The sequence below is a fragment of the Leucoraja erinacea genome, chromosome 1, assembly GCF_028641065.1.
Source record: "Leucoraja erinacea ecotype New England chromosome 1, Leri_hhj_1, whole genome shotgun sequence".
Lineage (NCBI taxonomy): Eukaryota > Metazoa > Chordata > Chondrichthyes > Rajiformes > Rajidae > Leucoraja > Leucoraja erinaceus.
Window position 1 is genome coordinate 139422036 of NC_073377.1, and position 25053 is coordinate 139447088.

General features: G+C 44.6%; 1 protein-coding gene across 1 annotated transcript; it reads right to left on the bottom strand.

Moving 5' to 3' along the window:
* Window positions 1-311: 311 nt before the first annotated feature.
* Window positions 312-22632, bottom strand: fgg (fibrinogen gamma chain). Its single transcript, XM_055644435.1, has 9 exons — window positions 22396-22632; window positions 22258-22299; window positions 21982-22165; window positions 21785-21869; window positions 13796-13926; window positions 11389-11522; window positions 11124-11308; window positions 7048-7325; window positions 312-648 (listed from the first exon to the last, which is right to left on the bottom strand). Exons 1-9 carry the CDS (start codon window positions 22501-22503, stop codon window positions 470-472), a joined length of 1326 nt encoding a protein of 441 aa, XP_055500410.1. The 5' UTR covers window positions 22504-22632; the 3' UTR covers window positions 312-469.
* Between the last annotated feature and the right edge of the window lie 2421 nt (window positions 22633-25053).

Below are 25053 nucleotides of genomic sequence, written 5' to 3' on the forward strand. Positions count from 1 at the left end.
GCATCTCTGGATAAAAGGAATAGGTGATGGTTCGGGTCAAGACTGAAGTAGGATCTGGACCCAAAACGTCACCGATTCCTTCTATCCAGAGATGCTGCCTTTCCCGCTGAGTTACTACAAACTGTCTTGTTTGCATGAGGGACTTCAGGCCTTTGCTTTGTTTTTGCACCAATATAGCTTTTTAAAAAATGTATTGAACTTTTTTTGTTTGTTTTTTATTATGCCAACTATGGAGTTTTGTGTTTACAAAGCTGTTATGTTGCTGCAAGTCTGAAGTCCAAAGTTGTGCCTCGGTACATAGGACAAGTAAACACACTTGACTCGTGACTTTATTCTTGGCTCAGCCAGTATGATGTTTAACATAGCATGTTTACTCTGTTTTGAGTGCTATACAAACTTAAGGCATTCACGTGATAAGCTAGAAGCTATATTATGTCTCTGCTATGAAATGTAATTATACTTGATGCTATTAGACATCGCCTCTTGGCCCTTGACCTTGTTCAACTTGGGATCGCAGTTTTTCAAATGATTTGTATGGCATTATTTTCATTGTGGTCCCTTTGAGAGAGTACCAGCGATCATGCCATGTGGCCCAGATAATGCCGTCATCGAATCCACCTGTGGTCTGGTCAGCTCTGTAAATTCCGCCTAAAATTAAAATGAACAGCATTCAGTTATAATTCCCCTGTTACACTGATGTAATAATATCATGAGAACAGATGCCTGAGTAATAAATTATTAAGTCCCTAATTTTTCTCTGAAGCACACGACCCATCACAGTGTCACGGTGGCACAGTCAAGCAGCCACAGTGGCGCAGCGGTAGAGATGCTGCCTTACAACGAATGCAGTGTCGGAGACCCGGGATCGATCCTGCCTTCGAGTACTGTCTGTATGGATTTTTTACGTTCTCCCCGTAACTTGCGTGGGTTTTCCCCGAGCTTTTCGGTTTCCTCCCACATTCCAAAAACACGCAGGTATGTAGGTTAATTGGCTTATAATGTAAAATGTAAAAATTGTCCCTGTAGGATAGTGTGTGTAGGATAGTGTGAAAGTGTGTGGATCGCTGGTCGGTGCGGACCCAGTGGGCCAAGGGCCTGTTTCCACACTGTATCTCTAAAAACTAACAAAAAAAGACCCGGGTAGAACGGAGTATTAAGTACGGAGTTTGTATGTTCTTCCCCTAACTGAGTGGGTTTTTTGTGGGTGCTCTGGTTTCCTCCCACACTCCAAAGACATACAGGTTTGTAGGTTACTCAGGAGAAAGTGATAGAAATGTCAATCATGGTATTTTGGCGCTAAGGTGGAGCAATTCAATTGACCAGCGTGGAGACATAGAATTAAGACAAACATATGGGAGGCAAGCATTGAATTGGAAAGTTCAAGGGTTGGAGGTTCTTGCACACATCAACATCAACACTAACTCGTTGGGTTAATCAACAGTTTACTTTGCTGTCGGCTTTGTACAAGTGATGATGTGCTGGATAATGGACAAGGAATTCATGCTAGGATTATTACATTTCGTAGGATTATTAAATAAAATATTTAATCAGGATGCATCACAGCATGGTTTGGGAATAGCTCCATTCAAGACTGCAAGAAATTGCAGAAAAATGTGGACGCAGCCCAGACCAGCACACAAACCAACTTCCCTTCCATTGACTCCATTTGCACCTCATAATGCTTCAGTAAGGCCAGCAGCATAATCAAGGACCAGTCGTACCTTGGCCACTCCCTCTTCTCCCCTCTCCCATCAGGCAAATGTTTAGACGTGTGAAACCGCACACCTCCAGATTCAGAAATAGTTTATTTTCAGCTGTTATCAGGCAACTGAACTATCCTACCAACAACTAGAGAGTAGTCCTGAGCTACTATCTAATTCATTGGAGACACAGACTAACTTTAATTGAACTTTACAGGACTGTATCTTGCATTTAACATTATTCCCTTTATCATGTATATGTACACTGTGAATGGTTCAATTGTAACCATGTATTGTTTTTCTGCTGACTGGTCAGCTTGCAACAGAAACATTTCACTGTACCTCAGTACACATGACAATAAACTAAATTAAACAAAAAAATTAAAAATATCTTATCCACAATCTCATTCTTCATGTCTATGTTATACTGTGAAAGTTGGCAGTTCATTATCCATCTTCATCTTTCGTCATCAGAGAGACATAGAGATTTCCCCCTCTCTCCTGACTCCCAGTCTGAAGAAGGGTCTCGACCTGATAAGTCACCCATTCCTTCTCTCCAGACATGCTGCCTGTCCCGCTGAGTTGCTCCAGCATGTTGTGTCTACCTTCCATTCAAACCAGCATCTGCAGTTCCTTTCTACCACTACCCATCAGAGATAGGGAATAAATCCTAACAACCTAGAATTTCCAAGTTGCATTGGATTCATCTCCCTCCAGCATACGAATCTAGAATGTGTTTCTTAAGAAGGAAGTCTGGAATGGTGAGGACCTTTGAGCAGTATGTACCATGTGAAAGGGACAAATTAAATCCTACCACAGAAATATTTTTACAGTAGGTCAACCCATGCGTTCAGGCTGAACCAGCTGTCAAACTATATGAATAGTTTTTTAAGGGACAATTAAATTCCTTCTCTGCTGCCTGTCTTGCTGAGTTACTCCAGCATTTTGTGTCTATCTACAGTTCTACAGCAATTGAAACAATAGGCTGTAGAACTTCAAAAGGAGTCCAATGCTGGACTGATGTTGGTATGCAAATAGTGAATACGTCTCTGAAAGCCCGGTATTTTGGGCCATACACATTTGAAGAGATATCTTGAGTTTCTGGACAGCTAAAGAGTCAAATACTGACAATTCCACATTAGCACAAGCTTTTCCCAGGAAAATTCAGACCACACCGTTACTCCCTGTGGAACTTCCAGAATCACCTGAGGTGACTTTCAAGATCTACCAGATATTTCCTAAGCAGGTGAAGTTTTGAAGAAAGGGTAAGGTTGTGTATTCGGATAAGAGGCAGGGAAACAATGGTTGGTTGTATCATTGACATTCAAGATCCTTCTAATAGAAATTTCAGGTGGGACTGTCGTATGTTGATAGAATGGAACAGCTGGGCTTGTATACTGGAATTTAGAAGGATGAGAGGGGTTAAGATTAGTTATGTTAAGGTTATTAAGGGTTTGAACACGCTAGAGGCAGGAAACATGTTCCCGATGTTGGGGGAGTCCAGAACCAGGGGCCACAGTTTAAGAATAAGGGGTAAGCCATTTAGAACGGAGATGAGGAAAAACCTTTTCGCATCGAGAGTTGTGTCTAAGGAATTCTCTGCTTCAGCAGGTGGTGGAGGCCAGTTCTCTGGATGCTTTCAAGAGAGGGTTAGATAGAGCTCTTAAAGATAGTGGAGTCATGGAATATGGGGAGAAGGCAGGAACGGGGTATTGATTGGGGATGATCAGCCATGATCACATTGGATGGCGCTGCTGGCTCGAGGGGCCAAATGGCCTACTCCTGCACCTATTGTCAGACAGCCAGACAGTGCAAGTGGAACTTCCCTGCTTATTTTGTTCCTCAGAATATATCCCGTGTTGTTACAAGAGGCAACATTTCAGAAGTTCCGCCAATATTTGTTTCAATTTCCCTTGGCTGCAGGAATGCTACCAAAGGATTGGAGGACTGGAGAAGCTCATCAGGAAAGCTGGCTCCATCCTGGGTTTGGAATTGGATTCATTGGAGATGGTCTTGGAGGGGAGGATGCTCCTCAAACTGCGGTGCATCTTGGACAATGCAGCTCACCCCCTCCATGACTCACTGGATCAACCAGAGGAGCACCTCCAGCAACAGACTGGTTCCACCAAGATGCAGGACAGAACGCCACAGGAGATCCTTCTTCCCTGTGGCTATCAGATTGTACAGCTCATCCCCCTTCTGTAGTGGGGTAGATTGACTCCCTTCTTCCCACCCCCTCCTCTACCCAATCTTTGCACATCCCCAACTCTAGACTTTCCACTCATCAAGCCCTAAAAACTCTAGACAAAAAGCCCAGAATGTACCATCACTGTAACATCCTGAAGAAATTTGATCTGCTGAGCTGGGAAAACGTAATAAAATATTCGGACTCGATTTTGGTTTACAAAATCTTCCGTGGACTAGCCCCACCTCCGTTAAAGGACTTCGTAAAGAAAAACACAAATAGGTCGACAAGAGCAGCCTCCAGGGGTGATTGTATAGTCCCGTTTAGGAAAAGTGTCTTTGGGCAGTCAGTATTTTCATATCGAGCGTCGCAGACCTGGAACGCGATACCATGCGTCATACGGGATCTGCCAACCCTTACTTCATTTACCAAACATCTAAAAACAGAGTGACGACCCGAATGGCACACACCACTCGCACTGTGGCCTAACCCCGTTTTGTAAAGTTGCAATATAATGTTCCAAGTTTTCTACTCTGTACCCCAATCTCAATACCCCAATCTCAAAGCCCTAATCTCAGTACCCCAACCTCTGTACCCCAACCTCTGTACCCCAACCTCTGTACCCCAACCTCTGTACCCCAACCTCTGTACCCCAATCTCTGTACCCCAACCTCTGTACACCAACCTCTGTACCCCAACCTCTGTATCCGAATCTCAGTACCCCAATCTCAGTACCCCAACTTCAATGCCCCAATCTCAGTACCCCAATCTCAGTACCCCAATCTCAGTACCCCAACCTCTGTACCCCAATCTCAATGCCCCAATCTCAAAGCCCTAATCTCAATACCCCAACCTCTGTACCCCAATCTCAGTACCCCAATCTCAGTACCCCAATCTCAATGCCCCAATCTCAGTACCCCAATCTCAATGCCCCAATCTCAATGTCCCAATCTCTGTACCCCAATCTCTGTACGCCAATCTCTGTACCCCAATCTCAATGCCCCAATCTCAATGCCCCAATCAGTCTGAAGAAGGTCTCGACCCGAAATGACGCTCATTCCTTCTATCGATTTTACAAGCATCTGCAGTTCTTTCTTACACATTTTGTCCACTCCACTGTGAAATTTCCTCAAGGTACGCCCACTTTGAAGAAGTTCTCTTCCTCTCTCCGATGAGAGTTCAGCAACACTCAGTCTGAAGAAAGGTCTCGCCCCGAAACGTCACCCATTCCTTCTCTCCGTAGATGCTGCCTCACCCACTGAGTTACTCCAGCATTTTGTGTCTACCCCCAATCTCAAAGACAGGCTTGCCTCTTTTTCATTGATTTTACAAACCTTTATTCGGTTCCTCAGGAGAACCAACCAATTTCGACAGAACCCATAACTAATTCACTTGGGTGTGGATTCAAGCTTCACTCCACAAGACTGAGCAAGAAAAGTTAGGCTAACGCTGCAGTATGTGCCTGAGAGTGCGCTTCACTGCTGCAAGTGCCATTCCCAATTAAACATGCCTGTGTTTGCCCTTTCAGTTAGATATAAGCATTCTCGTAACACTATTTTAAAGAATATGGGCATTAACTAAGACTCAAAGTAATGCATCTGGTAAAATTAAAATTGGAACAGAGACTTGGAATGAAGAACTTCTGCTATTATTATGTTAAAATGATTTACATATAAGGATTATGTTAGCAAGCCTCTAAAAAACTCATTTCAGTTTTCTGCTCCTGTCAAAATTGTTATATTAAGTGCACTCCTGTAAATCGAGCATTGATGCAAGAACAACAATATTAATTTTACAATACATTTTTGTTCACAATAATCTTCCACACTGCTGCACTGCAAGGTTGTGTTCTCGTTACACACTCACAACTATACTATACTCATTATACTCGCACAACTGTGCTGCCAAATACCAAACCAACTCAATCTACAAGTTTGCAGATGATACTACTGTGGTGAATAGACTCAAAATGCTGGAGCAACTCAGCGGGACAGGCAGCATCTCTGGAGAGAAAGAATGGGTGACGTTTCAGGTCGAGAGTGGGGCCGATATTGAATAATGAGGAGGCGGGGTGCAAAAAGGAGATCGAGAACCTTGCAGCTTGGAAGCCAAGCCAACAAATCTCCTTCAATCTCAGTCAGACAAAGGAAATTGTGACTGACTTCAGGAAGTGAAGCAGTACACATTAATGGTGCCGAAGTAGAGATCGCCAAAGATTTATGTTCCTAGGAATAAATATCACCAACAGTTTTTCCTCGACCACCATGTCGAAGCTATGGCCATGAAAGCACACCAACACCACAACAACAGCTTGAAGCCACGAACTGCGGGCGTGGTGGGGACTTACTTACTTACCGTCCGGAGCGGGATCCCTCACCGGGAATCCCTGGAGAAGAGCTCCGACCGCTGGCCTACGTCATCTTCAAGTAGGGAGGGAGGCACCGATTTGGGACTTACCTTGCCTGTACATTTGGCCGCCTGAAGCTGCGACTGAGGAGGACTGATTAAATGTTGTGCCTTCTACCACAGTGATGAATGCTGTGGTGGATGTTTTGTGTTACATTTTTTTATTGTGTATTGTGTGTTCTTTTTTGTTGTACCGCTGCTGGCAAATTCATTTCACTTCATTGTGTATGTGACGAATAAATCTGACTAGTGACTATTGACTACTTCCTTAGGAGGCGTAGAAAGTTTAGTATGTCCCCAGAAACGCACACCAAGAGTCTTTTCTTTGATTGGATGACTTCAGAATTAAGGGACAGAAGTTTAGGGGTAACATGAGGGGGAACTTCTTTACTCAGAGAGTGGTAGCGGTGTGGAATGAGCTTCCAGTGGAAGTGGTGGAGGCAGGTTCGTTGGTATCATTTAAAAATAAATTGGATAGGCATATGGATGAGAAGGGAATGGAGGGTTATGGTATGAGTGCAGGCAGGTGGGACTAAGGGAAAAAAAGTTGTGTCGGCACAGACTTGTAGGGCCGAGATGGTCTGTTTCCGTGCTGTAATTGTTATATGGTTTATATGGTTATATGGATAGCACACAAACTTTTCACTGTACACATGACAGTAATGAACTAAACTAAAATGAACTCATGGGAACTGATATCCAATCTTGTCTGTTTGCATTGCTTATGAAGCTGTAGTTATGCATGAGAAGCCTTACCTGTGTGATATCGGCCATTAAGATTTCCTGCATGACATTTGTTCATCCACCAGCCAGACTGATCTTGGTAGGCACAGCTGGCCTCGTATTTGTCATTGTCAACGTCTGGTGTGCTGAACTGCATTCCATTGTGGGCTGTGTAGAATTTACTGCTGCTATCATCTCCAAAGTCAAAACCATCAAAGGCATCTCCAGCATCTCCTCCGTCATAGTAGCTGTAACGTAAGCGATAGCTGTCCGCTTCACTTCCCACTTTGAAGTCCATATAACGAGCAGTTCTGGATGGGGATAAAATAATGGTAGACCAGGTATCTTCGGTGATCTTTCATATAACATTAAATCATGGAGTCATGGAAGGTGGAAGCAAACTCTGTGGTTTATCCTGTCCAAATTGGCCATAAAGTATTTATTTATCAAAATCTTACTTTCCATCATTTATCCCAATGGCCTTCTTTGTCAATGGCATTTCAAGTGATGTTAAAGATTACTAGTAATTCTAAATATCACTTAAATGTTGAGAGGATCTACCGCTACTAAATCTCAAGCAGTATGTTCCATATTTCAACCATAATCTGGATTGAAATATTATTTCTCGACTCATTGAAATCTCTTAACACTCCATCTTTAGCCTACCATAGGAAACAGACCTTAACTATCTATATGATCTATGAGTTTTTTAATTTTATATCCCTCTATCATGTCACTTTTTTGTTTGGTCCATGGAAAAAAGCCTATTCAATGTCTCCTTGTAACTCAAGCCTTCAAATCCAGACCATCTTTTCTGCACCCTTTTTACCTTAATCACATTTATCTTGGTAAAGATCTCTCCTGGTCCCAGAACACTGATGCAATTATAAAGAAAGCATATCAGCGCCTCTACTTCCTGAGAAGATTACGGAGAGTCGGTATGTCAAGGAGGACTCTCTCTAACTTCTACAGGTGCACAGTAGAGAGCATGCTGACCGGTTGCATCGTGGCTTGGTTCAGCAACTCGGGCGTCCTGGAGCGGAAAAGGCTGCAAAAAGTTGTAAACATTGCCCAGTCCATCATCGGCTCTGACCTCCCTACCATTGAGGGGATATATCGCAGTCGCTTTCTCAAAAAGGCTGCCAACATCATCAAAGACCCACACCATCCTGGCCACACACTCATCTCTCCGCTGCCATCGGGTAGAAGGTACAGGAGCCTGAAATCTGCAACATCCAGGTTCAGGAACAGCTTCCCTACAGCCATCAGACTATTAAACCCAACTTCAAACAAACTCTGGACTATAACAGCCTATTGCACTTTACCTGTTTATTTATGTGTGTATATATATATTCTATGGTATATGGTCACACTGATCCGTTCTGTATTTATGCCTACAATATTCTGTTGTGCTGCAGCAAGCAAGAATTTTATTGTCCTATCTGGAACACATGACAATAAACTCTCTTGACTTGACTCTTGGAAAATGGCAACTAGAACTGCATATAATACTCACGTTTGACATAATCAAAGGTTTGTACAACTGTAACATAACATGCCAACTCTTGTACTCAAAGTGCCAGCTTATGAACGTTATTCACCCCATCCCCCTCATGATTTTATACACCTCTATAAGATCTCCCTCAGCCTCGTGCATTCTAATAAAGTCTTACCCATCTCAATCTCTCCCCATAGCTCAGGCCTGGTGACATCCTTATAGGTCTTCTCTGTACCCTTTCAAACTTAATATTATATTTTCCAATAGAAAGGTGACCAACACTGAACACAATGCCCCAAGGGCAGCCTCACCAATGTCTTGTACAGCTGAAATATGTACATCCACGCCTAGATCCCACTGCTCGACAACACTTTCCAGGCCCTACTATACATGGCGAAGGTCCAACACCACATAATGTAACACTTCACAATTAACTGGATTAAATTCCACTAGTCATTTTGGCACATGTGCCCAACTGATAAAGATCTCACAGTTTTTTTGATAAATATCTTCACTGTCTGTGATATCATCTATTTTAATGTCATCACAGATTCACTATCCTCTGACAAAATAAATTCTTCCTCATCTCCTTCCTAAAGGAACGTCCTTTTATTCTGAGGGTATGGCCATCCACTCTATCAAGTCCTTTCACTATTCGGTGAGTTTCAATGAGGTCCCCCCTCATCTTTCTAAACTCCAGCGAGTACAGGCCCAGTGCTGTAAAACGCTCATCAAAGAAACATAGAAACATAGAAATTAGGTGCAGGAGTAGGCCATTCGGCCCTTCGAGCCTGCACCACCATTCAATATGATCATGGCTGATCATCCAACTCAGTATCCCGTACCTGCCTTCTCTCCATACCCTCTGATCCCCTTAGCCACAAGGGCCACATCTAACTCCCTCTTAAATATAGCCAATGAACTGGCCTCGACATATGTTAACCCACTCAGGAAACTTTCCTGAACATATATATAATTGTCACTTGCCAAAATTTGTTGGCCATTGAGTTGGTGCGAGTGGGTTAGCATATGGTGAGCGCTTTACTGCACTGGGCCTCTATTCGCTGAAGGTTAGAAGGTTGAGAGGGAACCTTTTTGAAACTTACAGAATAATGAAATACATACTGTAGATAGAGTGGATGTGGAGAGGATGTTTCCACTGGTGGGAGAATCTAGGACCAGAGGTCATAGTCTCAGAATTAAAGGGTGTTCTTTTAGAAAGGAGGTGAGGAGGAACTTCTTTAGTCAGAGGATAGTTAATCAGTGGAACTCATTGCCACAGAGGGCTGTGGAGGCCAAGTCAGTGGATATATTTTAAGGCAGAGATAGACACATTTTTGATTAGAACGGGTGATAAGGATTATGGGGAGAAGGCAGGAAAATGGGATTAGGTGGCAGAGATCAGCCACGAATGAATGGTGGAGTAGACTCGATTTGTCCGAATGGCCTAATTCTACTCCTATAACTTGTGAACTCGTGTCTCATGGCCTCATGACAAAACCAAAGCATTTAACTCCTTAAAATAAATATTTGTCAGAGGTCCAGCCTATTAGGGCTGTGTGGGAATATTAAGGAGGAGTAGAAACATAGAAAATAGGTGCAGGAGTAGGCCATTCGGCCCTTCGAGCCTACACCGCCATTCAATATGATCATGGCTGATCATCCATCTCAGTATCCTGTACCTGCCTTCTCTTCATACCCCCTGATCCCTTTAGCCACAAGGGCCACATCTAACTCCCTCTTAAATATAGCCAATGAACTGGCCTCAACTACCTTCTGTGGCAGAGAATTCCAGAGATTCACCACTCTCTGTGTAAAAAATGTTTTCCTCATCTCGGTCCTAAAAGATTTCCCCCTTATCCTTAAACTGTGACCCCTTGTTCTGGACTTACCCAACATCGGGAACAATCTTCCTGCATCTAGCCTGTCCAACCCCTTAAGAATTGTGTAAGTTTCTATAAGATCCCCCCTCAATCTTCTAAATTCTAGCAAGTACAAGCCAAGTCTATCCAGTCTTTCTTCATATGAAAGTCCTGACATCCCAGGAATCAGTCTGGTGAACCTTCTCTGTACTCCCTGTATGGCAAGAATATATTTCCTCAGATTAGGAGACCAAAACTGTACGCAATATTCCAGGTGTGGTCTCACCAATCCCTGTACAACTGCAGTAGAACCTCCCTACTCCTATACTCAAATCCTTTTGCTATGAATGCTAACATACCATTCGCTTTCTTCACTGCCTGCTGCACCTGCGTGCCTACTTTCAATGACTGGTGTACCATGACACCCAGGTCTCGTTGCATCTCCCCCTTTCCTAATCGGCCATCATTGAGTAGGATCCTCAAAAGATAGCCACATCAAGGGACCAGATATCTAGTTTGATGTTGTGGTGTCAATAAAAGGCCCCATGACTGGAAACTGGTAAGAAACAATTAGAAGCTGGAAAAGGAAAAAAGTAGATTGTATATATGTGACAAATTAAACCAAATAGCAAATAGCAGAACATCAAACATCGATGTTTTAAACGCTGAATCTGTACAGTATTAAAAAAATTATTTATGCATGATAGCACACGCAGTTTATTGCTGATTAGAATAAAATCAAACATTACCTCTGTTCACGTGACCAATCGTTTAGAGTAATCTGGAGGATATAGGGCCCTCTGCCCTGCACAGTTATTAAATGTATCTTTTCATTGCCAAGCCAGAATTCCGTGCTATCATCAGGCGACAAGTATCCAAATCCTTCCTTATAGGGAATCCAGTTCTGAGCGAAGCTCACACTGCCATCGAGTCTCTGAAAGAAATGAGATCAAAGTTCTCAGTGGACTTAAAAAACCCCACCCGTTGAACAGTTTAGGTGTGGTGACAACGTACCCTCTGCAACACTGTCCAGCCCCTCCCGGCTGTGTCTATCTCACAGTACACCAGAAAACTACGGCGGGCTTTCAGTGGTTGGATGTAGTAAAGACCACTCGTTGTTGCACCCTTGTCAGCGATATCTTGGCAGTCTAAACAGAATCACACTGTAGCTCATTGACAGATTCCAAATTAGTTTAGCATTTCATTCATATCAACACAATATGTTTCAATGGCAAAACTCAGAAATTCAGCAATGTCCAATTTATAGGAGCTTACTGTTCAACAATAACGCATTCAGGTATTGCCGCTAACATTGAGAAACATCACAAAGACCCTCGCAGCACTATTATCGTGTACAATTTGTCACTTGAGGAAGGAGAGATTCAAAGAAAATGTGTCATTTAGAGGCTGAGTACAGTGTAGTGTTTACTGTGAAGACCATGAACCATGGAAAGGAATTTCTGATTCCTTGGGCAACTGAATGGATGCTTGGTGATGAAATATTGCAGATCAAAAATTGCAAAATGCAAGTTTCAACAAGGTTGTTAGATTTGCAAAGGATGGTTACGATACGATACGATACGACAGAACTTTATTTATCCCAGGAGGGAAATTGATCTGCCAACAGTCATTAAAACATTAAAAAAACACATAATAGACAATAGAAAATAGGTGCAGGAGTAGGCCATTTGGCCCTTCGAGCCACACCGCCATTCAACGTGATCATGGCTGATCATCCCCAATCAGTACCTCGTTCCTGCCTTCTCCCCATTTCCCCTGACTCCGCTATTTTTAAGAGCCCTATTTAGCTCTCTCTTGAAAGCATCCAGAGAACCTGCCCCCACCGCCCTCCGAGGCAGAGAATTCCACACTCACCATTCTCTGTGTACATGAAACATGAAATTAAAGTGATGAATGAAAAGGATTGAGAATGAGCAGAGATTGGGGAGGGAGGAGGGGAGTCAGTCTACCCCATGACAGAAGGGGGGGGGGGGGGGGGTTGGGGGGATGGGGGGGGGGGGGGGGGGAGTTGTACAGTATGATAGCCTCAGGGAAGAGGGATCTCCTATGGAATTCTGTCCTACATCTTGATGGAATATAATGAGTTTATAATTACATTAATATCAACTCAATATTTTTCAATGGCAGATATTCGACAATGGCCAATGTATAGATAATGGTGGAATATGATGGAATAAACATAATGAAGAACTTGTCCATGGGAGTTGGAGACAGAACTGACATACAGGACAAGTATTTTAAATCCAAGTTATTGTTGGACTGAGGTTCATAGGAGTTTGGTAATTTTAAGGATGTTTTGGGGGAAAAGAAACTTGAGTAACTGAGAATAAGTTAATAAAATGAAATATTAAGCCACCCAACTGGAGAATAAATTGAGTTCTGGGTGACCTTTGAAATACAAATAACAGTTGCTTCATCAAAGAACATTATTTATCTTTAGTTCAGAGGTGATTATTACACAATGTCCAATTCCATTCCCAATTTGTTGGCAAAGGAAGCAATCCGTATTGTAGAAACAAGGAACAGCAGATGCTGGTTTACAAAAAAAAAGACACAGAATGCTGGAGTAACTCTGCAGTTCAGACAGCAATCCTGGGGAACATGGATAGGTGATAGTCATAGAGTGATACAGTGTGGAAACAGGCCCTTCAACCCAACTTGCCCAGACCGGCCAACATGTCCCAGCTACACTCGTCCCACCTGCCCGCATTTGGTCCATATCCCTCCAAACCTGTCCTATCCATGTACCTGCCTAACTGTTTCTTAAATGTTGGGATGGTCCCTGCCTTAATTATTTTGTTCCAGACACCCACAACCCGTTGTGTGAAAACGTTACCCCTCAGATTCCTATCAAATCTTTCCCCCTTCACCTTAAACCTATGTCCTCTGGTCCTCGATTCACCTACTCTGGCAAGATACTTTGTGCATTTACCTGATCTACTTCTCTCATGATTTTATCCACCTCTATAAGATCACCCCTCATCTTCCTGCACTTCAAGGAATAGCGATCCAGCCTACTCAACCTCTCCCTATCGCTCACACCCTCTAGTCCTGGCAACATCCTTGTAAATCTTTTCTGTACTCTTTCCAGTTTGACAACATCTTTCCTATAACATGGTGCCCAGAACTGAACACAATGTGATGTTTTGGGTTGGGATAATCCATAAGCGCCTGCAGTAAAACCCACACCGTGCTCGGGTATGAGGAGAGAGGTAGCAAAACCACTTGCACCGCCAAAGTGCCAGGCAATGACCACCTACATCGAGGGTGAATCAAAATCCTTGTCCTTGACCATCATCATAAATGCTTCCTTGCCAGCCTCATCCAGATTCAGAAAGATGAGTAAATATAAAACAAGACGAATAAACAGACAACTAATCATTTAAACGAGGATGCCAACCTTGACCTGTGATTTCATGTATTTGAGTTGTGTCTTGACATGGCTCGCTGCATCTGTTATGAAGCTGCGTGGTTAGTATCTTTAATCTTTTAATGTGTTCATCGTTTGATGAAACTATATGTTCCAATTGCCTGTTAAAAATAAAGAAATATTTAGGCATGTAATTTGTGCAGAGACAATAGGTATAATTACCTAATGACCAAGTGATGCCGTGTCCAACAGTACACCAGTTTCTGGAAACAAAACAGTACAGGAATGGTCCATTCGGCCCACAACGTTTGTGCTGGACATGATTCCAAGTTAAAATGATCTAACGATTTAACCAAGTTAAAAATCAGAAGGCTTCCCGGCGGGCCACGGCTATGGACTGGGAATGTGGCTGGAGGCCTTTATCGAGGCGGCGTGGTCTCAATGCCTTCCGAATCGCCGCATAAAAGCCCAACCGGGGCCTGACGGGTCGGATGGAGGAGCCAGGACTCGTGGGTTGGAGTCCGGGTCGTCGGAGAGGCTGACGGAGCCCGCGGCTAGGGCCCGGCTCAGCACCAGGGAGGTGTGAAGTGGGGCATCGACAGTGGTGAGGCCTCAGCGGCGGTGAAGCCTTGCATCAATGGGGCCTTGCAACGGTGGTGAAGCCTCGCGGCGGCGACAATGTCTCGTGGTTCTACCCACGGTCGATGGTCGATGAGAGGGTGGAGGACCACCGTGAGGGAGGTGGGGGGAAGAACAATGGAGGAGCCGGTGTGGGGAAACCGCTGTGGGCGGCGAGGGCGAGAGGAACAAAAGGAGGAGCCGGTGTGCTTTGTAACTTCTGTCAGCGCCTTAGCTGGCTTCTATTTGTATACATTGGGTATGCAGCACCAAATTTCACTGTGCCTTGTCACTTTCCATTCCAAATGAACTCTTCTGCTTCGACATTAGATTAGATTAGATAGATTTATTGTCATTCAGACCGAAGTCTGAAAGAAATTGCAGCAGTCATACATATAATACAATAAAAACAACAATAAACACATATTAACATCCACCACAGTGAGTCCACCCTGCATCTCCTCACTATGATGGAGGCAAAAGTCTTAGGTCTGCAGTCTCTTCCCTCCTCTTCTCCCTCTGCGTTGAGGCGATACCCCCCCGGGCGATGTTATAAATCAGTCCCGCGGCTCAAACACCGCGGCCCGGGGTGGTCGAAGCTGCCGTCCACCAGTCCTGCAGACGCAGCCGCTGGCCCGCGTCCGAACCCTCAGGCTGCCACCGCCAGAACACCGTCCCAGCCACCCTCACGTGAGTACCGTACCGTCTTCAGCCTCGGGCTGGGCCGTCCCGACATGGGCGCCGAACCTCCCCCGGGCCGGGCCTCCCCGACTTGGGCGTCGCTTCTCCCTCGGGCCGGGCCGCCCTGACTTGGGCGTCGCTTCTCCCTCGGGCCGGGCCGCCCCGACATGGGCGCCGAACCTCCCTCGGGCTGCGAGCACTGCACCTCCCCGAGCTCGGCCGCTCCGACGGGAGCCTCGTTCCACCTTCGGGCTGGCCGCCCTCACCGGAGCGTCCCAACCTCTCACGGGAGCACTGTTCCAGCCCTGAGCCGGACCACCCTCACGGGAGCCAGCTCAGGGCGAGTCCTGATGGGCTCTGCCTCCGGAGCCTCGAGGTCGCCAGCTCCATTAGGCCTCAGCGCAGACGGAGGCAGAGAAGGGGAATACGACAAAAAAGTCGCATTCCCCCGCAGGGAGAGACTGCAAACCCCGTTTCAACCCCCCCCCTAAAACACAAACTAAGAACCAAAAACTAGGCTAACCAAAACAAAATAAACAACACAAAAAACACAAACAAACGGGACTGCCGGTGAGCCGCTGCAGCCAGAGCCGCGCCGCCCCTCCAAGATCCATACCCCTCTATTCCTCGCCCTTCCATGCTCCAATCTAAAAGCCTCTTATATGCCTCTATCTTATCTGCCTCCGCCACCACTCCTGGCAATGTGTTCCAGGCCCTGACTACTCTCTGTGTAAACTTGTCCTTGCTCTCCATTAAGTTCTTCCCCTGTCAAATTTTAGCTGTAATCTTTACCGTTGGACATTTCCACCCTGGGAAAAAAGTTCTGACTGTCTACCCTATCTATGCCTCTCATACTTATATATACTTCTATCAAGTCTTCCCTCAATCTCCGTTGTTCTGCAGAAAACAATGCAAGTCTATGCAACCTCTGCTTGCAGCTGAAACCCCTCTAACACAGGCAGCATTGTGGTAACCTCCTCTGCACTGTTTCCAAAGCCTCCACATCTTTCCTGCAATGGGGCGACCAGAACTGCAGGCCAAACTCCAAATGCAGCCTGGCCAAGATCTTATTGAGCCACATTATCCTTCTAAACCTTTGATAAGGTCATGTGATAGGGGTAGAAAGAGGCCATTCGGCCCATCAAGTCTGCTCCGTCATTCAATCATGGCTGATCTATCTCTCCCTCCTAACCCCATTCTCCTGCCTTCTGCCCAAAACCTCTGACACCAGTACTAATCAAAAATCTATCCTTCTCTCTGCCTTATAAATATCCACTGACTTGACCTCCACAGCAAAGAATTCCCCAGATTCACCTCCCTCTGACTAAAGAAATGTCTCTTCATCTCCTTCCTAAAAGAACCTCCTTTAATCCTGAGCTACGACCTCTAGACCTAGACTCTCCCACCAGTGAAAACATCCTATCCAAATCCGCCTATCCAGGCCTATCCTATCCTATCCATGTGAGTCCAAATGTAATTTAAATATTGTGATTGTCCAGCCTCAACTACCTCCTCTAGCAGATTGTTCCATACACCCACCACTCTTTCTATAAAAAAGTTGTCCCTCAGGTACCCCCTTCACCTTAATCCTTTGTCCCCTGGTTCTTGATTCCCCTACTCTGGGATTCTGTGTATCTATCCTATCTATTCCTCTCATGATCTTATACAGCTCTGTAAGATCACTCCTCATCCTCCCTGTGCTCCAAGGAATAAAGACCAAGCCTGCTCAACCTCTTTCTGAAGCTCAGACCTTTGAGTACTGGCAACATCCTCGTAAATGTTCCCTGCACCTTTTCCAGCTTAGCAACGTCTTTTCTGGAATAGGATGACCAAAACTGAACACAATCCTCCAAATGTTGCCTCGCAGGGCCTTGTACAGCTGTAGCATAAAGGGCCTGTCCCACTTGGGTGATATTTTTCGGCGACTGTCACAGTCACAGCAGGTCGCCGATAAAGCGCCGACTGGACCCCCTACGACATGCTACAACAACCTACCACCTAGTCGACGTCAAGCTGCGGCAAGCTACCGACAACCGGCGACCTATTAGGATGTCCACCTACGACCACACCTACGACAACTTACGACCACACAGGCGACAACCTATGATAACCAAAGTAAACCTACGTCCACCCGCGACAAGCTACGACAAGCAACGACCCTGTCGGCGACAACTGAACACAATTCAGTCACCGGTTCATGTAGGTTGACGTAGGTAGTCGCCAATGGAATTCACTGAAGTCAGCACCCGGTGACAACCAACGCCACCCGGCAACAACCTGCGTCATCCTGGCGACAACCTATGACAGCACCTACGACAGGAGAAGATAAGCTACATTAAGCCCACAGTCGCCGAAACGTTTTGATCATTTCAAAATCCAGCGGTGACCAGAAAAACGTCTTTAGGCAACTTGAGGACACTACTCACGAACATACACCCCGGCGACCATGTGGTTACAGCCTAGTCCCCTGTAGTCACCAAAAAAATTGCCTAAGTGGGAGAGGGGCTTAACATTCCAACTTCCATACTCAATACTCTGACTGATGAAGACTAATGTGCTGAAAGACTTCTTGACTACCCCATCTATTTGTGATGGCCTTTCATGGAACTATATACCTACACTCCTTGATCCTTCTGCTATTCTACACTCCCTAGAGCCTTGCCACTCACTGTGTAGGTCCTGCCTTTGTTTGACTTCCCAAAATGGAACACCTCGCACTTCAGTCCCAGCCTGCTCAATCTCTCCCTATAACTCTGGCCCTCGAGTCCTGGCAACAAGCTCATAAATCTTCCCTGCACTCTTTGCAACATAATGCACAATACTCCACATGTACTCTACAATACTCTCCGCATCTTCAACAACTGTAACATAACATCCCAACATCTGAAAGCCTTCTTCACCACCTTATCTACGTGCAATGCCACTTTCAAGAAACTCGGTACCTGTACTCATGGATATCTCTGCTCTGCAACACTACCCAGGGCTCTACTGTTCGCTGTGAAGATCCTGTCCTGGTTTGACTTCCCAAAATACAACATCTCACATTTACCCGAATTAAACGCCATCTGCCATTCCACAGTCAACTTGCCCAGCTGATCAAGATCCCATTTTAATTCTTGATATCCATCTTCATTTTCAACAGTACCACCTATTTTATCGTCATCTCAGGCTTGCTAGTTATGCCTTGTACATTCTTATCCTACTCATTGAAATAGATGATGAACTACAATGGGCCCAACAGCCTGCCAACCCTGCCATCTTGTCTTCATAGGTAGCAAGTGCATTATATTGAAGATAGTAACGCTGGAGTAACTCAGCGGAACAGGCAGCATCTCTGGAGAGAAGGAATGGGTGACATTTCGGGTCGAGACCCTTCTTCAGACTGATGTCAGGGGAGTGGGTGGGACAGATAGAATGTAGTCGGAGACAGTAGGACTGGTGGGAGAACTGGGAAGGGGAAGGGGATGGAGAGAGAAAGCAAGGGCTATTTGAAGTTAGAGAAGTCAATGTTCATACAGCTGGGGTGTAAGCTGCCCAAGCGAAATATGAGGTGCTGTTGCTCCAATTTGTGCTGGGCCTCCTCACCCTGACAATGAAGGAGGCCCAGGACAGAAAGGTCAGATTAGGAGTGGAAAGGGGAGTTGAAGTGTTGAGCCACCGGGAGATCAGGTAGGTTAAGGCGGACTGAGCGGAGGTGTTCAGTGAAATGATCGCCGAGCCTGCGCTTGGTCACAGTCTCCTGCCAATTCCAGGAACTCAACTTCTTCTCAGCAACACACATATCTCTTCCTACATTTGTCCTTTTATCTGATGTGTGACTGTAGTCTGGATAAACCTGTCCAGATATCAAGCCTCCACTTATGCGGTTCATAGACTTCAGTTCAGCCTTCAACACGATAGTCCCCACCAGACTGGCCGGGAAGTTACTGGAATTAGGGTTCAACACCCCTTGTGTGCCTGGGCCCTGGACTTTCTCACCGCCAGGCACCAGGTAGTCAAGATGGGAGGGAATACATCAAAGTCCCTCACCCTGAGCACAGGATCGCCCCAGGGTTGCGTCCTCAGCCCCCTATTGTACTCCCTGTACACACAAGACTGTATGGCTAGGTTCAGCTCCAACTCAATAATCAAGTTTGCTGATGACACTGTGGTGGTGGGCCTGATCTCGGACAACGATGAGAGGGCCGACCGGGAAGAGATGGCTGATCTAGCACTCTGGTGTCAGGATAACAGCCTCCTCTTGAACATCAAAAAAACTAAGGAGCTGATCGTGGACTTTAGGAGGGCACATCATCCCAGGACGTACACACCATTGAGGATAAATGGGGATCCTGTGGATAGGGTGAACTGTTTTAAATATCTGGGAGTCCACATCTCCGAGGATATGACATGGGCATCACACGCCTCAGCACTCGTGAGTAAGGCAAGGCAGCACCTTTACCACCTCAGGCAATTGAGGAAATTCAGAGTGTCTCCGAGGATCCTCCAGTGCTTCTACTCAGCGGTTGTGGAAACCATCTAGTCCGGAAATATTACCATCTGGTTTGGGAATTGCTCTGTCCAGGACAAGAAGGCTCTGCAGAGAGTAGTGCGTTCGGTCAAACGCACTATGGGTACTTCACTCGCCCCTCTGCAGGAACTATACATCAGGAGGTGCAACTCCAGAGCCAATAAAATCATGGGAGACCCCTTCCACCCCTGCAACGGACTGTTCACGCTGCTACGGTCAGGCAAACGCCTCCGTTGCCATGCTGTGAGAACGGCGAGGTTGAGAAAGAGTTTCTTCCCAGAGGCCATTCGGACTGTAAACTCCTATCTCACCAGGGACTAACTTTACTGAATGTTTTTCCTCCCGCCCACAATATTTAACATGTAAAAGAACATGTGGTTCTGTTTGTAGTTTGTTTGGTTGTTTGTTTGTTTGTCTTTTTGCACAAAGTCCGCGAGCATTGCCACTTTTCATTTCACTGCACATCTTGTATATGTATATGACGAATAAACTTGACTTGACTTGACTTGACTTGACGACTTGACTTGATGTGTCTCTAATTCATATTCCAGCTCAATCACTCTGAGCTGGAGACATCTCCTATTCTGGACATCTAGGTTCACAATAAATTCTCCAGGCCACATTGGGCCCTCCTCACCTACATACTATTGAGTATATTAATCCTGTTAAAGTGCCTGTTAATCATGCAAGACTCATTTTGTTCTCCCAAATTCAATAACATTTTGCAGCAGTGGACCATTAAAAATATATTTATTGGCTCACTCTGAACGGCTATTCCAAGGGCTTCAGTTTTATGGATACATCAGAGAAAATGATTGCAGCAGACAAAGGTAGGAGCAACAACTAATCTGCTGGAGGAATTTATGTAGGAAAAAACTGCAGATGCTGTTTTACACCGAAGATAGACTGGAGTAATTCAGAGGGTCACCCAGCATCTGTGGAGAAAAAGGATAGGTGATGTTTCGGGTTGGGACCCTTCTTCAGACATCAAGAAAGGTCCCAACCTGAAATGTCACCCACCCTTTTTCACCAGAGATGCTGCCTGACCCACTGAGTTATTCCAGTACTTTGTGTCTTTCTGCTGGAGGAAATCAGCAGCTTGAGTAGTGTTTGTGGGAGGAAAAGAACTGTTAATATTTCCAAGTTGAAACAATGCTTCATTAAAGAGAGGAGGAAAGCTTCTTCAAGGTCAGCATGCCTTAAGAGACTTTGCGGTAGAAGAGTGAAATGGAGACAGAAGAGGCTGTAGCTGCTACCTAATGGGGCTGTCCCACTCCACGAGCTAATTCAAGAGCGCTCTGAGTTGAAAAAATAACAAACTCGTGGTAAGCACATAGAATGTACGTTGCGAGTACGTCGGAGCTCGGAACGTCTCTTAGCGGCTTGTAACGCTAACGACAGGTACTCGGGGCACGCGGTAAGCTCGGGAAGACTCGGGAAGATTTTTTAACATGTTGAAAAATGTCCACGAGAGCCCCGAGTACCTACGAGCGGCTATTACCGTAATTCTCCGAGTTCGAATCAGGGGAAAATTCGGGAGAACTTTTGAATTAGCTCGTACAGTGGGACAGGCCCTTTACAAAGGTGCTCCAGATCATCAATGATTTTGATAGATGTAATTAAGCAAAAGCTAATTCCAGGGTGAATGACCAAAGGACATTGACTTAAAATGATTGGGAAAAAGAAGTAGCATGAAGAATTTATTTTTACGTCACCAAATGTCGAAATAAATTGCCTGAAATAATGACAGACAAGATTTACAAAAAGTTGTAACATTGCTTGGTTACACAGAAAGCGGTGCAGAGTAAATGTGATAGCTCTTTCAAAGGCACAACATGAACAAAGTGGACTGATCAAAATCCTTCTGCACATTAAAATTTCCTGGTATTGTATGTTTTTACACATAATTATTATTATTTCTGGCGCAAATGCTTCTCCGGGTATAATTTTCAGATTAGAAGCGGTAAGTTATTTTATCTCATTTATAAAAACACTTGCTGTATATTTCCACAAGATTATACTTTTACTTCAGATTTACAGATGGCCCCTTTTCAATAGCCTTTTGCATTTCCTCTTTCGAGAAATAAATGTCAGAAAATTAAATCATTCTTAACACATTCAGTTGCTACATAGCTGATTCATTACGCGCAGTTATGTAAAATATCTTTTCTTCACGTCATCATTCTGACAATAAATAATGGTGAACTTACTGTAATTCATAATCTTTTTCTAAACTGATGGTTTCGAACTTCAGAATCTCTGACTGTATTTCTCTTATCCTTTGGATGTAATTATCTATCAAAATATAAGAAAGTAGAAAATTTCATGCGGTTTAGAAGTCATTCTGTAAGAGTTTTATGAAAATAGATTGATATTCCATGTGTATGAAAGCTACTGGAGTTATTACCCGGTGATTGTTTCTTCATGATAGTATTTGATTGAACGACGTTATCGATTGTATTTTTGGTTATCGTGGTCACATTTTGAATACGATCCAAATCGTTTTCCATATCCTCCAGTTCTTTGTTAACCTTGCTTTGGTAATTTTGAAAGAAGCTACCAACACCACATGTTGTTGGGCAAAATTCTCCCTAAATTGTCACAAAAGAATACAAAAATGAATGATATATTGACACGTCAATCTCAAAAGATTGTGATAATATGTGAGAAAATGTCAACTTACAAAACGCTTGTCTAAGATGCAACAAGGTGCTCCTGTTGAATCCTGTGATTAAAAACCAAGTAACAAGTTACCGTATGTTCTTTGTCACAAAATCAACCTTAAAAATAAAATGGGTACTAATTCCAGAAAGACACTTACAGCTTTAACAGATGAAAATGCAAGCAGTTGAACAAGCAGGAAAGGCAAGTATTTTCTCTTTGTTCCCGACATGATATGATCCAATAAAGATGCCCTCACTGTGCCCATTGAATGAACTGAGTCCCCAGAGCTGCTTTATCTGTTCAGTCCCTGAGTATATATTAATAGCAGCTCACATTGATTGTGAAAGATGCATCACCGAGCACACATTGAATGAGTTCATGACCTCTGACTCACAGACATTGCTGCAAATAGCCAGAAGGATGGGCAGAGCAATCCAAATATATACGTTCTCTGGGTGAAGGAGGTCCCCCTCATAGCCATTTGAATTATCTTCCCCCTTACCCTGAATCACTGGCAATGGTGTTAACTCCCTTTGAGGTGGAGAACAGGTTCTTGCAATCTACCCTCTCTATATCCCTATTGTCTCCTCAACCATGTTCCCTTGTGACCTTCTCCCATCCAGGGACAACAAACCAAGTTCCTCCAGTTTCTTAACTGAGCTGCTCCATTCCAGGCAACATCCTGATGCATCTCCTCTGCACCTTCTTCAGCACTATCACATCCCTCTTTTAGCATGGTGACCAGAATGGCACACTGTACCCCAGTGAGATCTGACCAATGTCTTACACAGTTGGAGCGTAGCCACCCAATTCCGTGTTGAGTCCTCTAACTACTGAAGACCAGTAAACACATCCTATCTACCTGTATTGCCACCTTCAAGTACCTATGGATTTAAACTCTTAAGTCGCACTGCTCATCAATACTCTATGGTCCCCTACCATTCATGGTGGATATCTTAACCTGATTAATACCACCAAAATAAATCATCACTTTCATTCGTCTGGATTAAACTCCATCTGCCATTTGGCAGCTCATTTCACAAACCTCTTGATATTTCTCAGCAGCCAAAGACTGCCTCTCACACTATCAATAACTCTTTTGATCTTCGTGTCATGAGTGAACTTACTGACCGTGCCTCCGTGTCCACATAACGTCATTCAAGTTTATTACAAAAGCAAGGGTCCCAGCACCAATTGCTAAAGCAACCCTCTACCATCGCCTCTGCCTCCTATTGCCAAACCAATTTTAGATCCAGTTTGCGGTATGTCAAGGAAGACTTTTCCCAACTTTTACAGGTGCACAGTAGAGAGCATGCTGACCGGTTGCATTGTGGCTTGGTACGGCATCCTCAGCGTCCAGTAGCGGAAAAGGCAGCAAAAAATTGTAAACACTGCCCAGTCCATCATCGACTCTGACCTCACTACCATTGAGGGGATCTATCGCAGTCGCTACTTCAAAAAGGCTGCCAACATCATCGAGGACCCACACCATCCTGGCCACACACTCATCTCTCCGCTGCCATCAGGTAGAAGGTACAGGAGCCTGAAATCTGCAACATCCAGGTTCAGAACAGCTTCTTCCCCACAGCCCTCAGACTATTAAACACAACTTCAAACAAACTCTGAGCTATAACAACCTATTACACTTTATCTCCTTATTTATGTGTGCATATATATATTAGTAAGATTAAATGGGAACTTACCAGTTTGAAGTTTGATCTTTATTTTATGAGGAGTTACGATGAGCGATTACGTGAAGAACCCCGCCAGTCCGCATGCGCGTCAATCATCAAAGCAGCGGTGTGAAATCACAGATAACAGTAAGTGAAATAACATAGTAAGATTATAAACCAGCCATACCAGATGACCTTTATGATATGAGGGTCAGGAGCAGTGGGCACATAACTACTCATAAAATAAAGATCAAACTTCAAACTGGTAAGTTCTCATTTAATCTTACTATTTTATTTCGGAGTCACATGAGTGATTCTGTGAAGATTTCAAAGCTCTGTGATTTCATGCTGTAGATACGAATCCAGGCGTCTCACACTGCATCAGTTGACTCAGGATGAGTGAGTAATGAGCAATGCATTGAAACATGGTACAGATTAACATGTTGATGCTTTAATTCGCAAAAAGAAAGAAAACACAATAGCAACCCCTGTCTCCCAGGGGGAAGCTATAAAACAGAATTTAAAATGGAATGGGCGAATACCCCGGGTTCGATAAGTGGTTTGTTATAAAACCTCTAAAAAGTCAGTTCATTTGGCCATCCTGCGGCCGCGAGGATATGGTCTAGAGGGACGTCCATTGCCCTCTCTGCTGACGTTGATGCCGCCCTGGTGAAGTGAGATTTAAAATTGTCAGTATTAACTCCTGCACAAACCAGCACTTGTTTCAGCCATCTTGAAATGGTCTGAACTGACACTTTCATTTGTGGCTTTTTGTGGCTAATAAACAATGCTACTTCCGAACCTCTGAGACTCTTGGTGACCTTGATATAATATTGCAAGTGCGCCACTACACACAGTCGTGGGATATGCTGACAGTACGCTTGAATCCTGACACCCCTGGTCTGCTCTGTTTAATTAAATCATAGATGTAAAACGTAACATCATTCCCAGATGACACCATTCTGTCCAGTCGCTGCTTCTGCAAAGTCTGAACGTGTTGCGCTGAAAGCAGTGCCATGAGCATGACCACCTTAAGGGTAATTTTGACCAAAGACAGGGATGTGGCTGGACCCCACTGTCGAAGCAGTGTGAACACCACGCTCACATCCCAGATTTCACAGTATCTGGGCCTGGGGGGATTG